We start from the raw sequence: 22,148 nt of genomic DNA, 5'->3' as shown, positions 1-22,148 counted from the left end.
ATGATGAAAACTTTACTATGGACTCTTACCTGGCCCGCTATATGAGAACCACCTGCCTCTGGCCACAATTGAGAAGTTTGGTATTTTAAGAGAAAATTGCAAGGGCTATCGAGACAGAGTACTCCAGGAAAACTCATATGAACGTAGCCCCAAGGAGATTTCTGTAGCATGCTTTGATATTACTGTGAATGCATCTACTGGAAACTATCCTTTAAATACATGATTCTTAACAACAAATATTATTCTTTAAGGTGACTTTATACCCCAAAAAAAGGAAAAAGAAAAAATGCAGCTCTATTCATATAATACAGTATGACAGAGTCAATGTGGAAATATAATTCTATTTACAGAAATTCACAGAATTGACAGAAATCTAACTCCTCAAGAATATGTCTGCAGTGTAAATTGAGGTGCACCCACATGGCATTCTATAGTTTAATTTTAAAAATCACAGCAAATGCTGCAGTGCGTACCCTAAAAGCTTCCCGCAGACCTCCATTATCAGCAATATTTTCTCCCAGGGTCCGCTTCCCCTTCACCTAACAAGAAGAAAAAGAAAGAGTGTTTTTCAGCCAACTATCATTCAGCAAGAGACATAAATATGATAGCAAGAAAAAGTGCCATATTTTAAAGAGAAAATTACATTCAATAAATCACAGGTAGTCATAATATATTGTGAGATGGCAAACGAACTCCAGCAAGGTGCTCCTGAATATAATAATTTCTATTTTATTATGCTACGCATTTCTTTCTCACCCACCTCTGTATTCTCACCAATTTAGCCAGCTCCAATAAAATGTTAACAATATTCTGAGTGACGCTGGTTTAATGGAGAAAAAGTAGAAATGTCAATACACAGATTACTTTCTCTGATTAATTCATATAATTTGAGTATTCTTTTCAGTGTGCTTGTATTTCCAAATATTTACCATCCACACAGGAACAAAACTTCACCAACCATCACCATTTTACCTTCAGCAACTTCCATAAAAAATTAAAAGGAGGATAGTTCTCATGGGAGACAAAAATCAGACAGAAGTAGCACAGGCCACAAGGTCAAGGTCTGCAATGTGTAGGATAACCAGCCAAGCATGGTGAAGAAATTCCTCTAAACACCTAAAGATTGTTTCTGAAATCCCTAAATAGGCTGGGACAAAAAATACTCCAAACCAATATAGCCCACAAGCCAGAATCAACCTGCTACTTGTTTTAATACAGGCTATAGAGTGAAACTGGACTTTACATTTCTCAATGGCTGGGGCGGGGGGATCAAAAGAAGGGAAATATTTTGTGGTATACGGAAATCACACAAAATTCAAATTTGGTGTCCATAATTCAAGTTTGAGGGCAATACAGCCATGCCCGTTCATGTACATATTGTCTGTGGCTGCTCTCTTGCTACAGCAGCAGAGCTGAGGAGTTGCCACAAAGACCTATGGCCCACAAAACCAAAACTCCCTACAGTCTGGCCCTCTGAAGACAAAGTTTGTCAATCCCTACATAAGAGGCAGAATAATGCCCGCCCCTCAAACCCATCAAAGATATCCTAAATTCCTAGATGTTCTAAATTCCTGGAACCCATGGAAATGTTATCTTATGTGGCAAAAGGAATTCTTAAAATATGATTAAGTAAAGGACCCTGAGACTTTAGCCTGCCTTATCTAGGTGGGTCCAATGTAACTAGAAAGGTCCACGTAAATAGAGGAAAGGGAGGTCAGGAGAGGGTGTCAGAGTGATGCAATGTGAGCTGTGACCAGCCATTGCTGGCTCTGAAGAAAGAAGGGGCCATGAGCCAAGGCATGTGGCCAGCCTCTAAAAGCTAGGAATAGCAACGAAATAGATTCTCCCCTAGAGCAGTTAGTAAAAAAAAGCAGCTCTGCTTACACCTTGACTTTAGCCCATTGAGACCTGAGTGCGACACACAGAACTGTATAAATCAGTGTTTGTGGGACACCTGGGTAGCTCAGCAGTTGAACGTCTGTCTTTGGCTCAGGTCATGATCCTGCGGTCCTGAGATTGAGTCCCACGCCAGGTTCCCCACAGGGAGCCCCCTCTCTCTCTGTCTCTCTTCTCTCTCTTCTCTCTCTCTCTCTCTCTCTCTGTCTCTCATGATTAAATAAATAAAATCTTTTTTAAAAAACTGTTTGTGTTCTTTCAAGTCATTAATTTTGTGGTGATTTGTGATAGCAGCAACATGAAATCTATACACTCTGCTCTAAACTTTAAATCCATGGATCCTACCTACCCACTCTTGACTTTTAAACTAGCCCAAGTATCAAATAATACCACAAGTAATATCACCCAGGTATCAAGTAATACCAATGGATAAAAACAAAGTGATTGCAAAAAACATTTCTTTCTGCAATCACCCAGAATGCTTCCATCCCCCAAAGTTCCCACTCCTGCTTTCACACACATTCTTTCTTTAATGACAATCCCACAAGGTAAGTGCTGTTACCACCACCCTTGCCTAACAAAGTGGGAAAGAAAAGCTCAGAGAGTGGAACCGATGTTGTCAGTATTGCACCAGAAACCTTTTTTCCACCAACACTGAGCACCTATTACTATGACTGCTAGGAGCTCAAAAGAGTAAGCTTAGCTTAGGGGAGCTGCATCACCGAAGATTCCTGGGAGGTGATCCCCTTCCTACCTCTCAGCAACTGACCAATGTGCACTTAGAACTGTCTAGCCTCTTACTCACCACAATTTCTGCAGTGCGATTCAGGCTCCAGAACCTTCTATGGGATCAGGCTGAGGCTAAACTCCTGAAACCAGCATGTTTTCCTCATCCTCTTATAGGTTTCTCCTGAAACTGCTTCTTAAATAAGTCACCTAAGAAACCCCTTCTTGGGTTTTGCTTCCAGTGAACCTTCCCTAAGAGTGATTAAATGAAGCACCCACATTTCACAGGGATTCAAACCCAAGCAGTTTGTCTCCAGAGTCTGGTAATATGCTACCTCCTCAAGTCAAGACTGCTCTTGACTCCTGTGCTTCTATTTATATCCACTCACACTTGAATTTAATCTCCTTCCTGGTTCCTCTAAGCTTTATCAAAATTGGAGGTTTGGAGGATAGCCTCGCCCCTTTGGGTCCTCCCACTCTAGAGCACCTCAGTAGACCATATGGCCATAGGTTTGCCTCTCAAGACTCAGGAGCTGCTAACAGTCTGCTGTGGCACTCTACTGGAGCTCTCTCCAGTTCACTGCAAAGGATTCAGGCATAGAGGACCAGCATCCCCAAACAGAGCCAGAAAATAAAGCACAGTCCTTTATACCCACAAAGGAAGCCACTCTCTTTCCTCTGGGAACGAGACTAAAGCTGTTTTCTGACAGTTGATTGGATTGATGCCAACACAGGCATCCCCTTTCTATCATCCTTGTGACAAAGCACACATTTGCTGGAAGTTAGTTTCGGTATCTGACATTTTAGCTCAAATGGATGCTGTAGAATAGTCTTCCCACCAACACACCATCTAGGAGTAAAATGAACTTAAAATAAGAGAATTACAGCATGATATGGGGGGAAGAATATAGATCTTGGAGTCACACCAATCTAAATTCTAATCTAGACTCTACTATGGGTTTTATCTCTTTGAGCCTCAGTTTTCTTATACATAAATGGGCCAGCAATATGTACACCTTCGAGAACCAGTATGAGGATTAAACTTGTTTCAGATAACTGAGAAGTCTACCGCCCAAGTCTGCATATAACAATCATCAGGAAATATGCATTCCCTTCATCCAAGAAAACTGTTCTAATAGTGTTTTTTTGTTTGGTCTGTTTTTTTCCAGCCCCAAAGTCTTTGGCTTTGTTTTTCCCTAGGATGGGGTGCCTTTGAGTATACCACAAAGTAGTAATAATATTAGCTATAATGCATTGCATGTCAGACATTATGATGCTGGTCCTGTACCCAATTTGTCATTTAATTCTTGCAACAAATGACTGAGTTCAGAAAGAGTGACCTATTTCACAGATGAAGACTCGGAGATTCAGGAATGTTAAGCAACTGTCCCAAATTCACACAACTTGTAATTGGTTGAATCAAGATTTGAACCTCTGTCTGACTCTAGAACCCCTCCTCTATGCTTTTCTTGAAGCAAAATATATTCAAGATGGATTTTCACAATTTGATAGTCTTTGAATTGAAAACAGATAAGCAGAAGGACCTATTTCAGGTCTTCTCATGACATAGTTGTAGATCTTTTTAAAATATATGGGTAGAGACATGGCTTTCCAGAACAGTGATGAAAGAGCTAGAGATACTATTCAAGGATAAAGCCTCTGGTTTCTCTGCCTGGACAAGGAGTGGTGTTCCTGGTGTTCAATATGGTTGAAGAACCAGGAAGACCGTCAGTTCTATGTGGTCTGTTGCTTCTGTTACATGCTGTCTCTTTGACTACACAAATTAGGAGCATAGTGTGTGCCTGTGTTTTTTAGAGTAAAGGCTTCCTGCAGATCCATATCCTACCAACAATTCTTCATTATTGGTCTCTTATTGCCAGATTCAACAAGAGAAATCTACTTCTATTTTTAAGATTTTATTAATTAATTAATTCATTCATTCATTCATTCATTCATGAGAGACATAGAGAGGCAGAGATATAGGCAGAGGGAGAAGGAGACTCCCTGTGGGACTCCATCCCAGGACCCCAGGATCACGACCTGAGCGAAAGGCAGAGCTCAACTAGTGAGCCACCCAGTTCCTAAGACATCTATTTCTTGTAATTATGAAAGCAGGGGCAGCAAATGCAATAAAAAAAACTACAAGAAAATATTAATAGTAGGGAGAGGGCATGAAAACCTGATCAAACCAACAAAATAAGGAAAACAAAAAAGAAGTAAAAATAATTTGCAGGAAATAAAATATATAGTGAAAACTATACAATTGTATTGGAAAACTTAAAATGAGCCAAACAGATAAAAAGACATACCATGTTCTTGAACAAGAAGACTATATCATAAAAATGTCAATTCCATACACTGAATATTATTTGCCTTAGAATCCCAATGGGATTTTCTTTGGGGGACAGGGTGAGAATAGGTAATATGATCTTGGAGCATATACAGAAGTATTATTTGCCTGAGAATGGCCAAGCACATAAAGAAAGAAAAGTGAGGGAAAGCTTGTATTGACAGATACCAGAACAATCCATATATCCATGGTAATGAGACCTTGGTATAGAAACCAACAAACAGACCAGCAGAATAGAATACACAATCTAAAAATGGATGTCAATACATAGGAGATTTCTAAAATTTGACAAACATTCAATTCAGTGAGAAAAAAATGTCTTTTAGTCAATGATATTGGATCAATTGGCTATCCTTTTGGAAGAAAAGTGAACTCTCACATTAAACCCCATAAAAAAATGTTTTACATGCAGGAAGATTCAAATGTAAAATAACAACAAAAACCTTTCCAGAAGAGCCAAGAGGCTATATATATGATATAGAATGGAAATGCAGAAACTATTTTTTAAGAGAAAAAGGTATCTTTGGCTCTATAGACATGTTTACTTTTCATATGTCAAAAGATGCCATACATAAAGTCCAATGGATGCATAATATATCTGGGAGAAAACATTGTAATGTGAAGGACAAAATTTTAACATCTGTAATATTTTTTAAAGTTCTCATATATTGGTGAGAAAATAACTGAATAAATAAATGCTCCTTCATGTATCACTGGTGGGAATATGAATATAGTAACTTGTTGGTGACAGGAGGAATTTCTCCTTGGTGGACATAAAGGATATGTACATAATGAGAGTTACAGCAGCACTTGCTGTGGGAAAAGAAGTGGAGACAAAGTGTGACCTCTCTCAATAAGAGGTTAGGTGACTAAGTTAGAGTATGTTCCCACTGTGGACTTCTAGGCAGCCACTGAAAACCATTAGCTAAAGGAGTTTGTGGTGTGTGTCTTTCTGGGTGAGCATGGAAAGAGTGTAGCAAGGTGATTCAGATGAACGACAGGTAGGGAAGAAAAGAGTGCCTAGAGGGGGTGAAGGCAAGAAAGGAACAAAATTTAATGCACACAAATGGCGTGTAAAAAATTTCATTCTTGCCTTCATGGAAATGTATGCATGTAAATATAATAGAAAATAAACATTTTAAAAGTACATTTCTTTTGTTCAAAGTTCTATAACATCTCTTAACCGATTCAGTCATTAATTCAAATTAGTGAGATTTATTTCAATGAATTAAACTTAAGTAGTAATTTGGAAGGAAATTTTTAAAAATGATAGGGAGTATAGATTCATAAGAATGTTATTGTTTATGTTTGCTGCAATATTTGTTACATTTATCTAAATCTAGGAAAACAAACTAATGTTTAGGCCTGTGATTCTCAAATTTGAGCTTGTATCAGAGTCAAGTCACCTGAGGGCTTATGAAAAGACAGACTGCCTTGAAGCCCAGTGCCCCGCCTCCCTCCAGGATTCTGGGTCAAGAGGGCTGAAGTAAGCCTCAAGAATTTGCATTTAATTTTTTTTTAGATTTTATTTATTTATTTGAAGAGAGAGGGGGGGGAGAGAGAACAAGCAGGAGGAGCAGCAGAGGGAGGGAGAGAAGTACTTACATTTAAGCCAGCTTTCCTCCAATAATAGTTGCTATATTGGTTAACCATGCACTTGGTTTTTTCTTTAAACTTTTCTTCTGAGTCAGTAGACCACCAAGGATCCAGGTTTCCATTTTTATCATATTTTCTACCTAGCCAAAAGGAAAGTTAAAAGATATTTGTACTACTTGCATTCTAGGATTTTTATGGTTTCTGGTCTCATATTTAGATCTTTAATCCATTTTTAATTTATTTTTATGTATGCTGTAAGAAAGCGGTCCAGTTTCTTTCTTTTGCATGTTGCTCTTCAGTTTTCCCAGCACCATTTGTTGAAGAGACTTTTTCCCACTGGATACTCGTTCCTGCTTTGTCAAAGATTAATTGGCCATATATTTGTGGAATCATTTCCGGGTTTTCTATTCTGTTCCATTGATATATGTGTTTATTTTTGTGACAGTATCACACTGTTTTGATGACTAAAGCTTTGTAATATAGCTTAAAGTCTGGAATTGTGATGCCTCTGCTTTGCTTTTCTTTTTCAAGATTGCTTTGGCTATTCAGGTTTGTTTGTTTGTTTGTTTGTTTTTGTAGTTCCATACAAATTTTAGGATTATTTGCTCTAGCTCTGTGAAAAATGCTGGTGACATTTTGATAGGGTTTACACCATTTTTCCAAAAACGACATCTACATGCCCAACAGACACATGAAAAGATGCTCAACATCACTCATCATCAGGGAAATGAAAATCAAAACTCCAATGAGCTATCACCTCACACCTGTCAGAATGGCTAGTATCAAAAAGACAAGCAATAGCAAGTGTTGGTGAGGATGTGGAGAAAAAGGAACACTCCTGCACTGTTGGTGGGAATGCAAACTGGTGCAGCCACATGTGGAAAACAGTAAGGAGGTTCCTCAAAATGTTAAAAATAGAGCTACCCCACAATCCAGCAACCACACCCCTGGGTATTTACCCAAAGAATACAAGAACACTAATTCGAAGGGATACATGCACCCCAATGTTTATGGCAGCATTATCTACAATAGCCAAATTATGGAAGCAGCCCAAGTGTCCATCGACAGATGAATGGAATGAATGGATAAAGAAGTGGTGTGTGTGTGTGTGTGTGTGTGTGTGTGTGTGTGTGTGTGTATTATTACTCGGCCATGAAAAAGAATGAGATCTTGCCATTTGCAATGACAGAGATAGAGCTAGAGAGTATTATGCTAAGTGGAATAAGTCAGAGGAAAACAAATATCATATGATTTCACTCATAAGTGGAATTTAAGAAACAAATGAGCAAAGGGGGGTTGAAGAGAGGCAAATCAAGAAACAGATGCTTAACTCTAGAGAACAACCAGATGGTTACCAGAGAGGAGGGGCTGGGTGGATGGATGAAATAGGTGATGGAGATTAAGGAGTGCACTTGGGATGAGCAGCGGCTGATAAGGAGTGTTGAATCACTGTATTGTATACCTGAAACTAACATTACACTATATGTTAACTAACTAACTGGAATTTAAATAAAAACTTTTAAAAAGAAATCTGTACTATTTATGGAAACTAATTTCTTCATTTTCCCTTTACCTCAATTCAACAGACCTTGAAAAAGCAGTCCCAGTAGCAAGGGTCACTCCTGGAAGCAGCTCCCACCTTCTCACCACTGTCACAAGTTAATTGTAAAAGGCAGTGTGGAGGGGAGAAAGAGGTTTAAGGAAGTTCTTTCCTTCTAAGCAACAAAGAACATTCTAAAAATAAGATTCATCAACTTATGGCATGTACACTGTGAACCAATCTTGAATTCTTTATTTTCACCTGATATGACCGAAAATGTTCTCTAGATTATGAAATGAAATGGTTTCATTCAGAAAGCCCATGGAGGGAGGTGGAGCACCACTACCAGTGAAATTCCAAACGATCCATAGGCCCAGCCCAGTGAGTCATTCACACTGTGAGACCACAGCCCCTGACTCAGCCTTATAGGAACGTATTTCCTCCACAGTGCTAGGAGCTGAGAGACACATAAAACCTCTGTTATGAATCATCCCACAGCCACCAGTGTGCATAGAAGGCCCATCTGTCCTGCTGTGACAAGGAAGGTTGCTCTAAAAAAGAGAACTTGGAACCAGAATGGAAATCTCCAAAACATAATGGAAAAAAAGATTAATTATACATGTTTTTTGCTACAGGCTCACTCTTTGTTTTGTCTATACCCTTCAAAAAAAGTTTGAGTAGATTTGGACTATCGTTTATATTCAAGATTACTATTGGTTTAAACTTAATTATGCAAAGGACTCTTCACTGGGCTTATACAAAAGTCCACAAAGCAAATGTGTTAATTGAAATAATCCAAAGCTCTTTGGCAAGGGTGGATGCCACTACAAACACCCCAGGGAGAGCATGGACTCACTGTCCTCCACACACTATCCAACCAATCATTAAACAGTTACTAGGTATGTAGTTAACCATGTAACTCTCTGTTCTAAGTATTGGTTACAGAATGAAATTGCCATCATTAGATCATGTCCTCTGAGAATGGCTCCAGAAGGCCTCCAAAAGATTCAGGAGGAGAACTGTACTTCATATTTCCCAGGAAGAAGGCCCCAGAACCAAGAGATCACTACTGGGTTATGTTTCTTAGCTAATATCCTCATCTTAGATAAACATGCAAAGATAGAAAATGTAGCTCTGGAGATTGTGATGACTATAAGGCGGCTACATTTTAATAGGGAGGGGAGACACCAGAGAAATAGAAACCCTAAGCGACTCAGGAAGGGCTGCTGGGAGCACAGGAAGAACTGTCCAGAAGGAGAAGAACCAAAAGAGTCTGGCCCTGGCGTAGGCATCCAGGAAAGGATGTCGGAGACCCCACAAGCTTAGAAGAAAGAGGTCCTTCTACACAACCTTGCCTTGTGCCAGCCAGCTTCTTGAATCTGCCACACAATCATACAAATATGATTGTAATTTGTGGCTAATTCATAAATTTTAGACATTTCATGTGACTCTCAATAATGCTCAAAGGTAAAGGCGAAAGGAGTGTTGATGAAAAATGATGACTCTCAAAGGGTGCTAATTTCAGTAGTTTATGTCATACTCTGTTCTTGTGCTTAAATGTCATCAGGATACATAGCATATTCTTATATATTATACATTATTAGGAAAGCGTAGCCTTTTAACAAAATTCTGAATACATGCCAGGATAGAGAAAAACAGAGTTTAAGCATTGCATAATCCTTGCAATAGTATAACGGGATAAGGCAGCCAAGCTCCAGAGTCCTAACTGGGTGAGTCCTCACTTGGCAGCATTTACAATCATCCTGGGAGCAGAGCTCACACCTCCAGGGACAGCATCTCAAGATGGTGAATAAAAAAAATGACAAAGGGGAGAAGCTATGAAGCAATTCGTGTAACGCTCGTGGCAGCTATAGCAATCTGATCTAAATGCAAAGCTAATTTCACTGAAATTACAAGGTCTTTTTTTCATGCTAGCCCATCACCAATGGGAACAATTATTTATTTATGGCAAGCTATCACAGCAAGACATGGGGGAAAGTTTTCAATCAGCAATCATACTGCTTTGGATAATCTTCAGTCTATGATGATGCCACTATGCAAAGATAATAGCAACAATTAACATCCATATCATCAACATTATCATAAAAGTGGCAGCTTATACAACGGAACCAGTACTTACCATTATTATCAAATCCGTGTGTAAATTCATGTCCAACAATTACTCCTATAGCTCCATAACTCAGAGATCTATGGTGTAAATATGTAATTTGAAGAAAATTACAAGCATGAATCTCAGAGTATAATCCTTTGATTTTCTTCAATGAAAGCCAAGATAATCTGTTTTCTAGTAACCACAGTAATAACAACTTAATAACCACACCCACAAAATTATTTTTTAAAAAATCTAAACACACCCTTCTTTCTCATTGAAATGGGCAAAGAAAATAAATTCTAATACTGTCACTATGATCCTATGTAGGATTTTAGGGATATGAAAGAGAAAATTTCTAAAGTCCCTTCCAGCCCTAAGGTTTCCTATGATTCTGTATCTGCTCTAGCCAGTTTATATCTATAAACATTCAAAGCAACAGCAGGGTTTGAAAAGATCCTGCCAGTAAACATACCATTTATTTTTTTTATCTGAGAACCTGTTGAAAAATCACTATAGGGGCACCTGGGTGGCTCAACTGGTTAAGCAGCTGCCATCAGCTCAGGTCATGACCCCAGGGTCCTAGGATCCAGCCCCACGTTGAGCCCCACATTGGGGGGGGGGGCAGTTCTTGCTCAGCAGGGAACCTGCTTCTCCCTCTGCCACTCACCCTGCTTGTGCTTGCTCTCTCTCTCTCTCTCTCTCTCTCTCTCTCTCTCTCTCGTCAAATAATAAAATCTTTAAGAAAATCACTATAGACTCAGAAGTTAGAAGTTAGTTTCCCAAATGTAATCTTAAAAAAGTAACAGAGATTGAAAGGGATCACTGCTTTCAAAGGTAGTCGCATCCCCTTGCTTCTATGACAGACAAGCTCACAAGTGAATGGCAATGATCCTTAAGCCTTAACCAGGTTTGGAAATTGCAGAATTGTGAGCCAAGAGCGGTTGTTCGGTAGCACTTGGTCAGGTAGCCATACATAACTGAAACAGAGTACATTAATAATAAATGAAGAAATCCATAAGGAGGCTTCTGGATGTGTGTGTGTGTCTGAGACCCTTTCTCTCAACTACAAGTTCCATGAAGGCCAAACCCTTATCCACTTGATCACTGCTAAATTCTCTGTACCTAGTATACAGTAAGAAAGCAACAATGATTTAACTAATCAGTTAATTAACTTTACCATTTCAAGGAAGTGATAGGTCTACATGTAACTTATTTTAGTTATTTAACATGTAGATGAGAATTAAAGACAATTTAAAATCCTTGTTATGAGGATTCTTTCTGAGATTCGCAATTATGCTAAAAATATTTCGCAGTTGGCGCCTGACAAGTGACATCAAAGTCACCCGGGCAAATGGAAAGGACCCATAAGTGGGAAGAACGAAAATTTTTGAAGCAACATGTTATTACAGGACATAATGATCCTTAACATGCTAATTGTTTGTCTCAACTATACCCAAGGAAGTGCTGTAAGATTTAATTTTTCCCCTTGGTGGCAATTCTTCCCTTTGTTATTTCTTTCCTGCAAGGTAATTTGCATTTGAAAAAACGCTTCCTACTGTTTTTACATCATTGCAAACCTTCATTAAGGAAGTAAGAGTAAAATTATGCATTTCAATCATGGAGCTCTCATGGCAGTGTGGGACAAACTTGTAATTTTACATAGTGCTGGTTTCTGCAGCAGGAGCTATCATATGCAGCCTGTAACATTGCCCCTTTTTTATGCCTTTCAGCCCTGGGCAGAGTACTCAGTCCTCTACAACCCCTGGTCAATGCTGGTGACTGGACAGACCTAGGGAATGAACAATGGAAGCTTATAGCAACTGCTCCGCAATAAATGTCCCTTAACAGGGGCTGCTCCAATGAGCTTCCTATTTGCAAAGGGTAATAAAGAATTCAGAAAATGACTGAATCACTGTAAGTTCCAATTCTCAGTCTCGTAATCATGATCCTTTGGACAGGGGACAAGAAAAAGTAATTTTATGTGACTGAGCCTTGCAATGATAATGTTTCATAATGCTGAAGTCACATCTTCCGTTTTGTCAATGGACATTACTAAATGAGCATGCCATAAAAATAAATAAATAAACTCAAATGCCTTTTAAAATGTGACTGGCTGGCCAGAAACAAGAAGAGCGTTGCAGAGAAAAATCGAGCCTTTCAAAAGTGAAATGGAAAAAATGACAATTTTTCCACCTACTCAATCTCTCTCGTGTTCTCACTACCCCATGGGTTTAACGTATGCACTGGATTTTGCTGTCAACAAGAGGACAGCCAGGCTGCTGCCTGCAGCAACCATGATCTCACGCTGTCAACAAGTAAGGGCTACTCTGTGCCTGATTCAGAAATTCATTAAAATCTCTGATTTGAAAGCGGCTTTCAGGTTATCTACTTCGACTCCTTAGCAGAGGCATGGGCTTCCTTTATAAAAACCCATTCCAATAGTCATAGGACTTCTCCTGGGATTTCCAATGACCAGGAGCTCACGAGGAGGACCATTTCCTTTTCAGATGGTTCTAAATAAAACAGCTCTCCCTAACACTGATCTGCAGTCTCCTTCCTTTGTCTTCTCCCTACTGGTCTCCTACAGTCTCTATCTGAATACCCTCTGACCACACGCCACCACCCCCACCGAACACAGTAAATTGTCTGCTGCCTTAACTCTCCTTCAAAAATGTGAAGACACTTATAGGGTTCCCCTTCAAGTGTCCTCAAGTTCTTTCAGTTGTTTTTCTTCAACTGTGAATTCTAGACCAGCATTTTCCGAAACACAAGGAAAGGGGAGACTTCAGGAACCTCTGGCTTAAGCACATCTAAATGTTTCTTTCTTACAGAGAACTGCTTGCACATTTTTATGCTGCTGAGTATTGTAATTCTCCAAAACAAAAGGGAAGATGACTTACCTCTGTTACTACTTTGTGGAACACACAATTTGGGATGTTGTCTTAGGCCACTTATGATCCTGATCCTTTCTTCTAGAAACAATGTAGCTTGTCCGTGTCCCCATAATTAGACCCAACAATCAGGGAAGGACTAAGCTAACCAGCGAGAACACAAAGGATACCTACTCCCTGGGTCTGGAGGCTATCCATCCAAAACAGATGCATGGAAGCCATCTGACTGGACTGTGATTCCCATGTCTTCAGCATCTCCATCTTTCCAATGCCACATACCCAAAAGATGCTTAATAATTATTCATTAAGCAGCTATCATAATAGAGGATGGAAGGCTTCAGTGAGGACACAGAGCTTCTTTAGGGAAAAAATACAAATCTCTCTCTCCCACTCAAGTATCAAACATGGCTCAGCATAGGGCTGCACTCATAGACACTAATATTATTTCCGAGGTTTCTATGATTTTGACTTTTAGATCAGAAAATCATGTTCACAGACCCAATAAACACATTCACTGAATCAGTAACTTTAAAACCTAATCAGACTATTTCCAAGTCTCTAGGTGCATAACCACAATAATAGAAGCTCAGTTGAACTGCTAAAGACAAGCAGAATCAAAGAATCCTGGGACATTTTTAGTTTGAAGGAAACCTAGAGGATATTTAACCTAGATCTTTAGTTTTCTAGAAATATATGTAAATTTTTAATCTGAATGATAGGGAAAATCAATTCCAACTATCTGAACGCTAATAAAAAAAAAACTTTGCAGCTGAGGCTTGGGATGATATTAATGGATTTGGTTAATACAAACAAAGAATTCTCATTTATGCTAATAGAGTGCTTCCCTAAAGCTTTACTGATGCCAGCTCCTGGTCGCGTCGGCACTCACCGTGTATGAGCACACCAATCCAACAGCTTCCAATTGCCAACACCTGAAACTAGTTGTCTGAGGATTTGTTCTGGCTACCAGAGCCCTCTTGGTTGGGACTAGGCAATGCCAGAGACTTAATACACTTGGTGGCAGCCCTCAAATCAATGCGGGAAGGTGAGCTGGATGCTAAACAACCCGGCTCCCCAGCCACTGAGGTGGGATTATGCTGAAGCCTGTTGTACAGTTCCCCAGCAGCACCGAGCCCCAGCTGCTCACAGTGATAACAGACTGGGAAATACATAGGTCGTAGGTAGAATAATGGCACCCAACGATGTCTGCATGCTAATCCCCAGAAGCCATGAATATGTTATGACATAGCAAAAGGGAATTAAGGTTGCTGATACTCTGAGTTTAAGATAGGGAGATTACCCTGGATTATCTGGGTGCACCCAATATACTCACCGGGGTCCTTCAAAGTGGAGGAGAAGCCAGAAGAGGACAGTCAGAAGGAGAGGTGACTATGGATCTATGGTCAGGGAAATGCAACGTTGCTAGTTTGGAAGATGGAAAAAAGGCCATGAACCAAGGAATGGGGGCCAACTCTAGAGGCTAGAAAAGGCAAGGAAATAAATTCTTCCCTACAGTTTACAGAAAGGAACGCAGCTGTGCCGACATCTTGTGTTCAGCCCAGTGAGACCCAGGGCGGACTTCTGACCTACCGAACTATAAGCTAATGAATTGGTTTTGTTTTAAGCCATTAAGTTTGTCCTAATTCTGGAAGCCATAGAAAACTCATACAACACAATTTATTGGCTTCTTTCCCTCCCTGTCTGCCATCTCTGCTCCCCTGCTGGTGTTTTCTGCTGTCACCTCTCATAAGAACTCCTTGAACTCAAATCCTTGTCATAGGGTCTGCTCTTGGGGAAGTCCAAATCAAAATATTGCTACCACATCTCTCGTATGTTTATATGTATGTGATCCCATATGTTTTTAACCTACAAAATATCTCAACTGTCATTTGTCCAAACCGAAACACAAGACCCTAAACTTCTAAAAGCAAGACTAAATTTTCTGCGTATTAAAGCACCAGAGCATACAAAGCACATAATAAAAGTGGTGATATTACCAACAATTAATATTATCAGAATTCCCACTATGTAAATTCTTAATTACCTAAGTCCACAATCTGTTGGTATTAATGACCTTTAATATCTCTAACTCCAGAGACTGTCAATTTTTGACCTATTGTATAACTACCCAGATTATATTTCTAAAGACAAATTTGATTATCTTTATTTGTTCAAAACCTTCTATATTTTCTACTGCTTGTTAATGTCCCGGCTCCCTACCTGGCACTCACAGCCCTCCAATATCAAATATCAAACTTCTTTTCCAGATGTCTTTTCCACTACTTCCCTTCATATACTACTTGGACCAGACAAACCAAAATCTTTGCTATTCTGTACACACTTTTCTTTTCTCTTCTTAGATGATTGCTTCCATTTCTTCCATGGGTTACACCCCTCACCATCAACTCAAGTCCCAACCATCCTTGAAGGTCCAAATATTTGTACTATGAGTCAATGCACAAGTGAATAAATGCATAAGAATGAAAGCTCCATGTGTAGAAGTTGCCTCTCCTGTCCAGTCATACACTCTGGTAAAAAGAACAGGAAAACAAATACCTAAATGACAAAAGCAGGACTGACCCACACCTGGTTCTGCACCATCTCTGTGCTGAACAACCACTGGCTTTGTTTGTTTTTTTGATTTTATATTCTATTTTCTGCCAAACCAGCACGTCTCCCTTACTTATCAATAACTGGCTTCTTCACTCATTTACTTACCGAGGATATTCTGTTCCCCAAAAAAAAGGTTTCTGGAGCTCTCCTGCTGGAAACCCTGGGAGAAAGATAGACAAAATTGTAAGGGATACAGAGATTGATTCGACAATGAGCACCTGGTTCAAGCTTTAGTCTGGAGGTTTCAAAGGCCCATCTGAAAGGTCCTCCTTGTGGAACTGGGAGCACTTTTCACAGATTCAGCTGTTGCCAAAATGATATTAATTCAACGGAGTTTGAAATAAGTGCATCACTTTAGTTTCGAGGAAACCACTTTGCATGAATACACTACTGGCACTGTCCAGCCTGCTGTGAACTGGACTCCTTCATACAGTATGTGCAGGAGACTTCTGGCTATCCAGACGCTTCCCCTGATACTGAAAGGGCCAGCTACATGGATATGCAGCCTATGCTGTCAAAGGGGCCCTCCCTAGGTGCCCCATTTGCCTGTAGCATTCTTGATACTACCCAGAAACACAGAACTCCCCTAGGCCCACAATGTGTGGAAGTTCAGTGAGACTCAAAGTGAGTACAAGGTAAGCATGTCACATCTAGGATTGAGTAGATGGAGCCTTGGATAGCCCCAAAAGGGCTCTTTCCATTGGGACCAGGATTTGCTTTGATCACCAAAAGAAAGGCAATGGCATTCTAAGCAACATGAATGACCAGGGCCTTATCATACCCTTTCTTACTTTTGTTACTTTCCTGTATTAACTGAAAATTACATAGAAGGAAAGGGAAAGACAAAGCGACCCCTAGTTCCTTTCCCTTTCAGTCCTCCCTTACTCATCAGCAAGCCAGAAGTAGCAAGGGTGAATAGAATGTACGTGCATTAAGAAATAACATGAAAGCAGGCAGGTTAGCTTTGTGCAGCGTTTCCACTCTCCTGGTAAGAACAAAGTATCTGTGCATGTTTAAGCCACAAAATACAAACTGTATAATTTTGGTGATTTGGTGATTCCACACGCATGTCAAAAGCTCTTATATTTTAATTTAAAACTAACATTGTAAAGGTGAACAGTAAAATTATGCTGATGACTTAGAATTTTTATTCTTCTTACACCTTACAATGACATTAAATTGCAAATAAAATTGACAAGTCTAGAGAAAAAGAGGTCATGGAAAGCAGGCCAAAGCTTCATACCTGAGCACCTTTAACTGTTCTTCTTCTTGCTTTCTGAACAGGGGGCCCCATATTTTCATTTGGCATTGGGCCTTACAAATTATGCAGCTGGCTTTGTGCAGACGAGTGGGAGAAATGCTTTGCTTTGGTATTGCAACTCACCACCAAATTTTGCACCCTGAGCTGATCCTAAGAGCTACATTCATAAGTCCTAACAATCAGGAAAGAAGACACAACAGAGAGGGAGAGAGGGAGAGAGGGAGAGAGAGCAAGCACAGCCTTCTGCAGTGTCCTTGCCTGCTTCACAGCCACTGCTCTAGCTCCTGTGAGACTGAAAGCTCTTTTATGAGTTAAAATGTTTTCTCTTCACTCTCCCTCTCAACATTCTACCTCCTTGCCACGAGAGGATACTATGACACTAGGAGGAGAAGTGAGGGCAGGAAAGCAAGTTCTTAATTTAGAAGTGAAATGTTAATTCTATATACCTATTCTTTATATTTTCTTAATATCAGTTTGAGATTTCAAGGTACAAAAACCTCACTGCAAAACAGAGATGGATCCAGCTAGTGGTTCTCTGTCTTCCTGCTGCTTTCATATAGAGGAAGACGCATGACTCTGAAGGGGCAACATCATATTAATCTTCATAATTTTTAAACTTCCTTATATTTTTTTGCATCTTTACGTCAATATTCCATCCTCTTTTTCGGTGATCACTTTTAGTAAGTCATTCTAACTTGGAGATATATATGCAAGTATATATTGCATATATATGCAAATCACAGTGTTTATACGAAAGTCTCTTCTCACACAATAAATCGTCAAAAAGCAATGATATTTCCTAGTAAGAACAATGATCATAAACCAATGTGATCTAATTATGAAATCATTATGGCTTTCCTGCCTGGTACTGTGCCCAGCTGGAAGCATTTATGTCCACTGCCAACCTCTTTACAGGAAGACATCTGACACCTGCATGTGCCACCATTTCTGCGGCTTTTGCTGCGAGGGGCCCCACACTCGCAGGCCACAGCCATCACACGCCTCTGATCAGCTGTGTCTACTCAGCTTGTCGGGGCCATGGAACCCTACACTGATCAACACAAGAATCTGATGCCCTCAGGGCTGTTTTGCTGAAGAATGGCTTCACAGTGTAAGCTGCAGTTCTGGAGGTGTCAACTGGCCAGTGATAGATCAAAGCCCAACAAGGCCAACTCAGCATCTTATCTCATGAAGTGGATACACTGTATTTGCCAAAGGTAGAAATAAAAAAAATAACTAAATAAACAAAAAAGGAATTTTCTCTTCTCTCCCTTTTTAATAGGCTTTTCTTGTTTGTTATTTTTTTTGGCAAATCCATTTTATTTCCTTTTCCACCCATCTCAGCCTCTGCTTCCCCAGTTTCACACTTTTAAAGCTTTTTTTCTTTTTAAGCTCCTTTTTCTATCAGTTTATTTATGGGAGGCATCCTCACAATGTAAATGAGTGTCTATACACATACATATGCCTATATCCATATTACATATTACATACAGACACGTTATGCATACAAACATACAGATATACATATATATCTGAGAGGAGAGAGGGAGAGGAAAAAGAAATGTAACTATTAGATTGGCAAAAATTAGTAAATTTAGTAATACGTAATACTGGCCAGGGTGTAGGAAGCATGTTGGTGTGAGTATAAATTGTTGCAAGCATTTTAATGAGCAATTTAGTCATATCTTTAAATGCCACTTTTAAAAAATGAGTAACTACGTGACAACATGGAAAAAATATCTAAAAGATAATATGGAGTGAAAAAATATTCAGTGAAAAACCAGCATTTAGTTGTGTACATGGTCCTTTTCTGCATAATGTATATATAAACACATGTATAGGTATGTACAGTCAGTTCTGCTCTAACACTTATATTGAAAAGGCAAATTTACTCTAAGGTGATTGACACACTGGGGGAAAAAATTGGGGCCTAAATGCAATTTCATGTTTGCTCATGTGTAATTTCGTCCTCAAGAAATGCAAAGCAAAAAATGGACCAAATGAACTGAGCCACACAGGAGTACACAAAACTCACACATCCCAACATGGACCAGTTAGTTACCTCAGTTCACCACATGTGTTAGAAACCATAGCCACCCACACCTGGTGTTAAAATTTTCCTTCTAACTTCCGATCACCCTCCTTCAACCACTATACCATAACTCATAAGCTACGAGCCTCCCAATACCCACTCCCACAAGCAAACTTCAGGTCTTTTCAACTGAATATGCCATATTCACTCTAATATTTATGTATTTACTCATTTAACAACATGCATAAGACTGTGCTATCATTTTTCTTAAGATTTCATTTATTTTTAGAGAAAGAGAATGCAGGCAATAGTGCGAACAGGGGGAGGGGCAGAGGGAGAAGGAGAGAAGCAGATTCCCCACTGAGCAAGGAGCCTGTGCTATCATTTTTATTAGGCTCCTGGCTTTTGTTTTCATGTGTCATAGATAACATTTTTGATTGTTGTGTCCCTAACCCCATTTTTCTCATAAGCCTGTGGCTTTTATTGCACAATTTTGTATAACACAGTGATGTTTAGGAACAGATATGTCACACTGCAGCAGAGCTAACTGTATATGTACATGTGCACATCTATGTGTATATGGACACATATAGATTCCTGCCAGTGGTCCTCAAATTTTATCATGCATCAGAATCACCTAGAGGGCTTATTGAACAGATCGCTGGGCCCCACACTCGGGGTTTCTGAATTAGTAAGTCCGGAGTGGAGGCTAAGAATTTTCATCTTTAACCAGTTCCTCTGTGACGCTGAAGCTGCTGGTCTGGGAGCCACACGTCAAGAGCCACGGCCCAATCCCTGCTTCATGTGTACTGTGGAGTCATGGCTACATATGTTCACTGCTGCATCACCATAACTGAGAAAAGTGTGCAACAAACCAGATGTCCAACAGGAGAAAATGACTTAATTACGGCATAACCTACTATGGACTGCTCTGTAGCAAATGAAGAGGTAGGTCTTAATATTCTAGTATGGAAAAATCTCCAAGACGTGTTGGAAGAAAGCAAGGCACAGATACAAATGTATAAAATACCATTCCTATTTGTTTTAGATAAGTACCATATCAGTGTAGCACACGAATGCAAATGCACAGTAAAGGTCTGTAAAATACATATCAAAGAGATCATAGTGGCTGCTTCCTGGAGCTAACAGGGACACTTGGGGGTAGTGGCTGGTTAAAGGGATTTTGGACATAAATGTATGTTGTAAATTTTAACTAGTCAAAGGTAACCAACTTGTGTAATGAAAATCAATTCTTTTAGAAGTAAACGTGTATATATTATAGAAAATTCTTCTGAAGGTTATACAAAAATTGTTTACAGTTCACTAAGCTTACATAGTAGCATTCTGCTCTTACATTTGTCAACACCAGCAAATTTCATTCCTATTTCAAGCAAAAATACAAATTGTGGTTATGTAATTCAAAGACTGAAATTCGAACAAAAGATAGTATTATTTTCTGGATGTTGTAATAGCCCCATTATTTCTTAGTTCTCTTTTTCAGATCTGCGCCTCGGAAAACCACTAAGGCCTGCTTTTGGCTTTCTATTTGTGTCAAACCTTCCTTTTTTGCTGGAGTCTCCCCACAATTCCCACATTAGCGAACAACGACGAACTAACCTCGAGGGTTTTCGTTTACAGGACAGACACGTTCACCAAGCAACTGGCCATACTCAGTGGGCAACTAACCCAGGCAGGTTCAACTATTTGACCTTTGAAGTCACAAAGTTATATCCTAACTGTAGCTACAGCTTTCCAAGAAAACTTAAGTGCCTTGACATGTTTTCCCCAATAGACTCTCAATCGAAATGTAGATTTTAACAAGATGAAAAGCCCTGTCCAGCTCCATGCACGTTCCATTACCCCTGTGTACTCTTAGCCCTCCCTACTGCCGAGGAATAAAGTAGCATATACTCCCTTTCCATGGTAGTGACACATGCTGAAAAGAAAAATCAGATAAAATGCTGGTTTAGATTGGAGTCCTTTGGTCCTAACAATCCTGAATGAATATATTCTCTTTTCCCTATATTCTTTGCATGCTTTCCTGTAACTGCCACATTAAGTTTCATACCCACAGAGGTGTATGATTCAGGAAAGTTATCATATAGCAAATACTTTAAAAGCATTACTCTCCAAAGTTTTACATTACGTGGAAGTTTGAGGGATTTTTTTTATATATATATTGACACTTACAAATGGGGTTATTGTAGGACCATTCTGGCCAGTCTCGCACATCTTTTCCTGTTGTATCCACATTTGGTCAGATTTAACAAAATGAGAGGCTTCATGTCAGACTTCAAAACCCAGACTGCTTCTTCCCTTTCTCTGTAGCAAACTTTTGTAAATATACTAAAACAATGGAAGACAACTCAGACTCGACTAAATTTGGAAGCAGTTCATTCTTAAATTCAATCTATCTTTTGACTTCTTTAGAGGAACTAGTATTAGTGAATGTGTTCACTTAGGATCCCTCCAGGAGCCTCTGAGGCAGAAGTGGCACATCCAGAGCCAAATGATAAAGGTCAGTTCAAAAGAAGGTGAGAGGGATGGTGAGGGGGTGGGGAGGGCAGGATTCTAAAGGAGAATGTGTGGGCCAAAGTACATACTGACCTCTTTAATTCAATCTATTTCCATACTTGCTATAGCTGCTTTCTCCAGAGATGTACTTGAATTTTCCATTGAGTACATATCTGTGTCTGTTTTTTTTTTCCACTGTGGGTGTTTGTGGTATTTTTGCTAAGGGGCTGACTGTATCAATACAATGTATTATTATTTTGTCAAATAATAGGATGTTTAGTCTTTTGCATGAATTTATTGATGTACTAACATGGCTTTATTCTAGTACATGTTATGACAGTTATTTTCAAAAGTCTTAAGTGTATGCTTATACTACTGAGCTAATCCTCATATCAATCCACATTTCAGGATTTACTGCTGATGTATCATCTTAGCAACACTATTATACTTCTTGGTGAGATTCACTAGTTACTTCTGCTGAGTTGATTATTTTACTTGTCCTATGTAATAATAGGGAGTTCTATAGCTTATGAAATGAACATATCCTAGGACTCTGTTTTTGAAGATGTTAATATATTTAAATATCATGATAAAAACTACCAGGAATAGTTGGGTT

The 22,148-nt window shown here is 39.4% G+C and overlaps 1 protein-coding gene across 3 annotated transcripts in view; it reads right to left on the bottom strand.

Annotated features, from left to right (window-relative positions):
- The window catches only part of PHEX (phosphate regulating endopeptidase X-linked), a 209,195-nt gene that overhangs the window by 10,797 nt on the left and 176,250 nt on the right, over nucleotides 1-22,148 (bottom strand). For all 3 annotated transcript variants that reach the window (XM_072744476.1, XM_025997451.2, XM_072744477.1), the window contains 4 exons: nucleotides 15,831-15,885; nucleotides 10,249-10,316; nucleotides 6,578-6,708; nucleotides 474-539 (listed from right to left, as the gene is read on the bottom strand). In XM_072744476.1, coding sequence (XP_072600577.1) covers nucleotides 474-539; nucleotides 6,578-6,708; nucleotides 10,249-10,316; nucleotides 15,831-15,885 — 320 coding nt within the window. The remainder of the gene's footprint in view (nucleotides 1-473; nucleotides 540-6,577; nucleotides 6,709-10,248; nucleotides 10,317-15,830; nucleotides 15,886-22,148) is intronic.

Source organism: Vulpes vulpes, chromosome X (genome assembly GCF_048418805.1).
Source record: "Vulpes vulpes isolate BD-2025 chromosome X, VulVul3, whole genome shotgun sequence".
NCBI classification, from domain to species: domain Eukaryota; kingdom Metazoa; phylum Chordata; class Mammalia; order Carnivora; family Canidae; genus Vulpes; species Vulpes vulpes.
The sequence above is the reverse complement of the archived record's forward strand: the minus strand, read 5'-3'. Positions and strand labels throughout refer to the sequence as shown.